This window comes from Cynocephalus volans, chromosome 2, assembly GCF_027409185.1.
Source record: "Cynocephalus volans isolate mCynVol1 chromosome 2, mCynVol1.pri, whole genome shotgun sequence".
Taxonomy (NCBI): domain Eukaryota; kingdom Metazoa; phylum Chordata; class Mammalia; order Dermoptera; family Cynocephalidae; genus Cynocephalus; species Cynocephalus volans.
In genome coordinates, this window is record NC_084461.1 from 40,600,295 (window position 1) to 40,608,002 (window position 7,708).

Consider the following 7,708-nt stretch of genomic DNA (forward strand, 5'->3'; position numbering starts at 1 on the left):
GCTAAAGATTAAAAAAATAAATCAGTCCCTTCTTCAAGGACCTCAGATTAGTAGGAATCTACTCATGTTGAAACAATAATGGGTTTTAGTGCAAAGCAAAATTTAAAAACAATTCTTTAGTAGTTTTTCTATTTTCCTTATTTTATTATTTTTTTTGCCAGTTAAATCCAAGTAAAAATACATTCTCCCCTTTCAAATAAGTTATATCATTAAACAAGTTATATATATATTAGCACAGAGAAATATATGGAATCATTTTCCCAAAGATAAGTAGTGGCCACACATGAGTGATGCTTGCACGATTTTTAAAATAAGCATGAACGCTGAAAAACAAGCTAGTACCGTACTTTCAAAAGTAAGTTTCTATCCCTGGAACTAAAACAGAAAAGAAGAGGTGTGAGATACACAAATGAAACCACGAAATTTAGCCAAGGGCTTGAGGCTTCCGTGCAGAATGTTCCTAAACGGTTCCTGGCAAAAACAGGTCGCCCCGGTCCTAAAAGCAACCTAGGTGGCAGCATCTCCTACTTAAAGGTTTCATCCCTCCCAGCCCGACCGGCAGAAAACTCACGGTCTAAACCACCATAATCTTTGGAGAAACAATCTGATTGGCTAAGAAATGAATTACGCACCGTATCCCAAGCCCACTGAGAACCCGCCTCCCCAGGCCTGGCTCAGAATCCGCTTTCCGATTGGTCCCTACGGCAAGAGTGTAAGGACAATTGCTGAAGTTGACCCCTGGGTCCGGAAACGCGGGCGAAGATGGCGGCGGCCAGGTGTTGGAGGCCTGTGCTCCGCTGTCGGGGGCTGTCATTGCACACGGCTGCCGAGACCGCCGCCACGGCTCCAGAAACGATCGGCCCAGATGTCGCGGCGACACTAGTCGCGCGGTTCCCTCCGATTGTGGCCTCCCTGACTGCCGACAGCAAGGCGGCGCGGCAGCGGCGGGTGGAACGCTGGCAGGCGACGGTGCATGCGGCCGAGTCAGTGGACGAGAAGCTGCGAATCCTCACCAAGATGCAGTTCATGAAGTACGTGGTTTACCCACAGACCTTCTCCTTGAACGCCGACCGCTGGTACCAGGGCTTCACCAAGACCGTGTTCCTGTCGGGTCTGCCGCCCCCGCCTGCGGAGCCCGGGCCCGCGCCGGCGCCGGACCTAGAGGCCCTGCGCGCCTCCGTGTGTGACTTCCTCCTGCAGGAGCACTTCTACCTGAAGCGCAAGCGCCGCGCACCCCTCTACCAAGAGAACGAGGCCGTCGCATCGCCCTTCTTGGATCAGCTGGTGGCCGCCCTCATAGGCCTGCTTGGTCCACATAACCCGGCCCTGGCTGCAGCCGTCCTCGGTGAGCCTCCCCCCCCCCACGTGCCCCCCACCTGCCCCCCCCCACGTGCCCCCGCCCCACGTCGGAACTGGGAAGGTGGAGATTGTACTAGACTACTCCGCCTTAGATTTGCCCCCTCGTCGTTTCTTTCTCTCTGCTTTGTCCTTTTTTCTAGCCCTTTGACTTCTAGCTGGGTGCGGCCTAGTTGAGTAGCAGTCACTGCGTTAGAAATCAGGAGACTGGGTTCTCTTGACTGCTCTGCCACATACTAGCTGTTCAACTATAGTAGTAGTCTAAGCTCTGCAGAACTCCAGTCCTTGACTCTGCTTTGTGAATGTCCAGCCAAAAGGAAGAAAAGTGGCTCCTTTAGAGAATGGGCTGGAACTGGGTTGCATTTTGGCTCTTCCAACAAAAGCTGTTTGACCATATGTAAATTCATTAACCTCTTGTAGCTTAATTTTTCTCATATCCAAGATGAGAATTACAATAATAGTACTTCGTCTTAGAATTGTGAAGATTAAAGTAGATATTGGCTAAAATATTTAACGTTTATTCAGTATTTATTCTGTGCCAGCCCCTGTTATAAGTTTTAGATGTGTCAGCTAATAATTAATCTTCACAATAACCGTTTACAGTAAGTAACATTGTTTTATAAATGGAAAAGAAAACCAAGGCATAGAAATGTTAAATGTATCTAGTCTAAGTCTAATGTATCGCTAGGGTATAGCTGGTAGATTTGGTGGTCAAGATTCAAACCCAGCCATTCTGAGTTCCCAGTAAACAATCAGCAACTTTTATTTAACTCTTCAGTGCAGACATGAAAGAGAAGGTATAGACAATTTTAAAAATCAGTGTTTCTGACTTGTTCATGATTTTATATCTACTACCCAATAGGTGTCTTAAAATTTATTGAATTAATGTTATAATGACCGTAGGTGTGTGCTCAGCGGAACCTTGTGGTGTGCATGTTACTTCCCTTCCTCGGTAAGGAAGTGGTCTTGAGGGAAGCCTCATGGTCTTTGAGTACTCATGATTGGTGACCTAGCAAAACAACTTTATCGAGACCTAGGGCCCTCATATATAAAATAGAGATGATGACAACTGTCAGCACCTTTGAAAGTTACTGTGAAGACTTAATCCATTAATAAGACAGTTCTGACTTTTATTAAACTTTTTATTTCTGGTATTCCTGTTTGTCTTATTTACTTTCTGTTTATTATTCTTAAATGAGAAACCTCTTTGGTTACAGTGTTCAGCATAATAATAGCACAAGTAGACAGTAAATGTTTGTTATATTGAAGTCATAATTAAAGCTAAATCATCACATAACTCAGACTCTTAATCTTACATCAGAGAGTAATTTTGGATATGTTTTTTAATTAGCACACTTAAGTTGTCTATTTCTAAGTTAGTATTCTTTAGTATTCTAATAATAACTAAATGTATCAAAATAATCAGATGAGGAAATTCTGAATATCTTTTGATAGATTGTAAACGCCCAGTTCACTTTTACTGGTTGCGTGGTGAAGAAATTATTTCTAAGGGTCATCGAAAAGGTCGAGTTGATGCTTTGCGATACCAAATAAATGATAAACCACACAACCAGATTCGAATATCCAAGCAACTCCCAGAGGTAAGGACTTATTGTATGTGTTTGTTGACATTTCATGGAGGAAATGTCATAGGAAGACTAATGGGCTTGTAGAATAAAATGTTTTGGGTGGGTTTCTTACCTTTCAAATTTCCCTTGAAGACATCTGATCTGAAAAGTCTCTTTTAGCTTTTTACTCTGCTGTGGAATTCTGCAAAGGTCAAATAATCATTTTAAGAGTGGTTAAGACATCTTTTCAGGGCCGTGCAGATCTTTTCTTTTTCTTTCTCTTAATGTAAAAATGCTGATAATAGTTTATGATTGTAATTTATAGTAGACTACACTAGGTAGTCATAAATCAAGGGATATTTACAGTGAAGATCTGGGTCATTTTACATATTTGCAGTTCCTTTGGAGAAAAACAAGTATATTTCGAGTATTGTCCGTACTTCCTTGCTTGCATTTGTTCTGTAAAGGTTTGGATAGTTAATATTTTAGGCTCTGTGGGACATAATTCTCTATTGCAACTATTCAGCTTTGCTCTTACAGTGTAAAAGCAGCCATATACAATATGAACGTGTATGGCTGTTCTAATAAAACTTTTTTGATAAAAACAGGTGGCTGGCTAGATTTGACTCATATTAGGTGATGGTATTATCAAATCATTTTGTAAAAATGCCTCATTTAAAAATTTTTTAATCTAATAAGAGTGTGAGTACAACACATACTAATGTTGCTATGAACTCAGTATGTCTTTTCTTTTTCTTTTAAGTTCGTGCCGTTGGATTATTCTGTTCCTATAGAAATCCCTGTTATGAAATGTAAACCAGACAAACTTCCATTATTCAAACGGCAATATGAAAACACCATATTTGTTGGTAAGTTTTTCTTTTGACGTACCGTGCCATAAATGTGTTCAAAGTGTCCTGTGCAAATTTAGAGCATTAATTATAAAGAAAAATTAATTCTTGATGACAGGCTCAGATAGTCCATGAGCAATATAATTCACAATCTCAGGTTATTGCAATATGCATGAAAATTGAAAAGAAACTATTCTTTCAGGTCATCTTTTGAAATTTTTTCTGCTTCTACTGAATTAGTATTTCACTTTAAAAAATTGTTATGCATATTAGACTTTGTTGATTTATAATACAGAAAAATTAATTTGTGTTTTTTCAAAAGAAAAGTTTAGAATTAGACTTGCAGTAGCCATTGACTTTTTGACTAAAGCGTCCTGTTCATGCTACAAATGGTGATAACCATCAGGAATTCAAACATTAATGAGGACTGATGTCTGCCCTTACGCGGCTTATTCTTTTGCTGTCTTTTCTTTTTTCTTTTCTTTTCTTTCTTTTCTTTTTTTCTTTTTCTTGAGGAAGATTTTAAGAGAGCTTTATACTAGTTCTCCAGACCCTTCTCAGTCCCTATAGTCTTAGGTAGGCAGTGACCTATGGGAAAATTTGTCGAAAAGACTTTACCGCCGTTCTTTAAAGTCAAGAATCTCAACGTTTCATGAAATGTCAGTCCTTATTTTCTTTACTTAGAAATGTAGTGTAAAAATTATTTTTTAAAAAAAAATTAGGAACAAGGTATATAATTATTATATTAAGTAATAAAGGAAGTTTTTAAAGTCATGAAGAGTTTGTATCCTCTGGTGAGTATGACAGAGAAACTAATAAAGCAGGATGATGACTAAGAGGTTTGAGAAAAATGAGAGAATAGAGAATTTTAAATAACTTTTACATATATTCTTTTGGTTTATTCTGTATCACAGTGGGCTTTATGATGACTAGCAGGTCAAGAAATTGTGCTTCTGTGTGCAATTTACTTTATTATAATCCATAAAGTAAGTAAACTAATATTCCCATTTATAAATGAGAATTTTCAGTACTGAGTTCATGATGTATGGAGAAGAAAAATGAGTTTGAATACTAAATGCTAAAACCATGTGCTCCAGATGTTCTACATGTGCATTTCATCTGAAATATTTTTATTTCGCTCTTCAGGCTCAAAAACAGCAGATCCATGCTGTTACGGTCACACCCAGTTTCATCTATTACCTGACAAATTAAAAAGGGAAAGACTTTTGAAAAAAAACTGTGCTGATCAAATAGAAGTTGTTTTTAGAGCTAATGCTATTGCAAGCCTTTTTGCTTGGACTGGAGCACAAGCTATGTATCAAGGTAAAACTAATATGGGATTGTTGTTCTTTGAATGTTTCTGTTACATTTTAGGAATTTAATAGTTCAAGATGTTTTCTTTGGGTTAAAATGTAGATTGAAAATTAACATTTTGAAAATTTTTGCATTATTACAAAATTCAGTTGTTTTAAAATTCGTAATTAAATATTTTACATTTGAAATTTGCAAGTGGCACTTGGCTAGTTATTTTGATCTTTTACTTTGGCCACCTTCTGTGTGAATGTATTTTTTTCTGATGGTTTTCTTAAGCATTTTAAAGACTATAGTCAACTAAGTCAACTCTTTGTAGGTGGTAACAACTTTCTGAGGGTAGAAAAGGAAATGATTTGGTAGAGTAAATACTTAAATCATGGCTATCCTGTATACTTTCTTTAAATGCTGTATTCAGGATTTGGTTCAGGAGATTGTTCATTCGTTTAGTAAATAGTGAATGCTTTTTATATTCCTGACATTGTTGGCTTTGGAGATAACAGTGTTGAATGAGACAAATCCTGCGCTCCTGGAGCTTATAATAGGAGAGTAAAAGACAATCAGCATGTAATGTTTTCAGCTAGTGGTAATACCATGGAGAAAATATTAGAGTAAGTGGTAGAGTGATTTATGGGGTGGCGGGTATAAATGAAGTGTAAGGTGGAATCTGTTTAAATAGAGTCATTCAGGGGAGGTCTCTATAAAAAGACTTTTGAACAGAGACCGGAACGTTGAGGAGCTGCCTATGCACAAATCTGTGGGAAGACACTTCCAAGCAAAAGGAATGGCAAGTAAAAGTCCCTGAGATGGGAACAGGCCTGACATGTTTAAGGAACAACATGAAGGCTGATGAGGAAAGTGGGGGAGGGGAGTGACGGAGGATGAGGTAGAGGAAGCAGAGGCTGTATCATGTAGGACTGTTAGAATCCATTGTGAAACATTTGGATTTTATTCCAAAATCTGAAGTAATATACTATGAACTAGATTAATCCTATTTGATATCCAGGAGGAATTTTAATACAGATTTAACTATTACTAGGCTTATGTTTTTCTTTTGTGTATATGTTTTAACCTTATACTCACAATTGTTGACTTATATTTCTATACTAGAATTGAATGGATAGAGTGGGAATAGTAATAGACAGAGGCAGAAAAAGTGAGGGGTAACTACCTTGAAGATGTTAGATGGCAGTTTATTCCTGAAAGATAAAGTACAACTTCGTCTTTTACAGTAGAATTAATTACGTATTTTAATTATATTGTTCATTGGTTGTCTCCATTAAGTATGATATAAAATATGTGTGGAGAAATAAAGTTACTGCTTGACCTTGGCAATTGGGTTTAAAAGTATTAAAGTCAGTCATTGTGGAGCAAAAATCAGCCAGGAAATTTGAGTAGTAAAGGTATTAAGGTATTAAGGCATCCTGGAACCTTATGATGTAAGACACATCAGGCAAAACAGCAGCAACTCATAAAACCAACTTTGAAATATGTAAAGGAAGACAGTGGATTTTTCTAAGGACATTGTTGAAATCCTTAAAAGGCAGTTTTCTCTGAAGATACTATTTTTGTGGATTTGATGAAGTAAATGGCCAAAATGGTTATTGAGTGGTAATACTGCTGGTATAGGAGAAACATGAACATACTTGAAGTCTGGGAGCAATGATGTAGGAAGGATATGCATAAATAGAGTTTGCTGTTCTTTTTAGATGAAGTAAGTTAAGGTTGAAAGCTATTGAAAGCTGAAGTTGTTAACAAAAGATGAGTCCTGAGTTTGGGGATACTAGAAGGGAGGAAATAATTCTTGATGCAGAAATGGAATATACGGTTAGAATGGAGAAAACAGGGAAACTTTGAGATCATCAGGCATTTGGTAGGTAAAGTACATAGGTTGCACGATATATTTGATACCCTCTAATGTGTTTGTTTTGTTTTGGTAAAATATATTCTGTGTGTAAATTTCAGCATACCTTTCTTCTGCAGGATTCTGGAGTGAAGCAGATGTTACCCGACCTTTTGTCTCCCAGGGTGTGATAACGGATGGAAAATACTTTTCCTTTTTCTGCTACCAGTTAAATACATTGGCACTGACTACACAAGCTGATCAAAATAACCCTCGTAAAAATATATGTTGGGGGACACAAAGTATGCCTCTTTATGAAACAATTGAGGACAATGACGTGAAAGGTTTTAATGACGATGTTCTTCTTCAGATAGTTCACTTTCTGCTAAATAGACCAAAGGAGGACAAAGCACAGCTGTTGGAAAACTAAGAAAAAATAGTTTTGATTCAGGACTTTGGAATATTTGAATTTCACTGAAGGAACAATAAAAGGGATTTTAATGATGACAGTGTCAGATATTAAACACATTGATTTTTTGAGACAAATATTTCTTACGTTAACCTGTTGTTAGACCTCTTATTCTGCTCATATTCACCACTGAAATATATTTAATTTTAGATATAGTACATTGATTTAATAATTTTAGTTAGTTATGGCTAACCGATAAGACCAATTGAGCTATCTTCAGTACCTCAGTATTGTGAGTGATTTTTAAAATTAATATAAGGGCAATAATTCAAATGCTTGAGAATATGTAGATGATTTTATTATATTTTTT

The 7,708-nt window shown here is 37.3% G+C and overlaps 1 protein-coding gene across 1 annotated transcript; it reads left to right on the forward strand.

The window, feature by feature from the left end:
* Window positions 1-743: 743 nt before the first annotated feature.
* MRPS30 (mitochondrial ribosomal protein S30) lies at window positions 744-7,453 on the forward strand. The gene is made up of 5 exons (XM_063086909.1): window positions 744-1,345; window positions 2,812-2,957; window positions 3,688-3,793; window positions 4,922-5,098; window positions 7,070-7,453. The coding sequence occupies exons 1-5, from the start codon at window positions 763-765 to the stop codon at window positions 7,357-7,359; spliced, it is 1,302 nt and encodes a 433-aa protein (XP_062942979.1). The 5' UTR covers window positions 744-762; the 3' UTR covers window positions 7,360-7,453.
* Window positions 7,454-7,708: the final 255 nt, after the last annotated feature.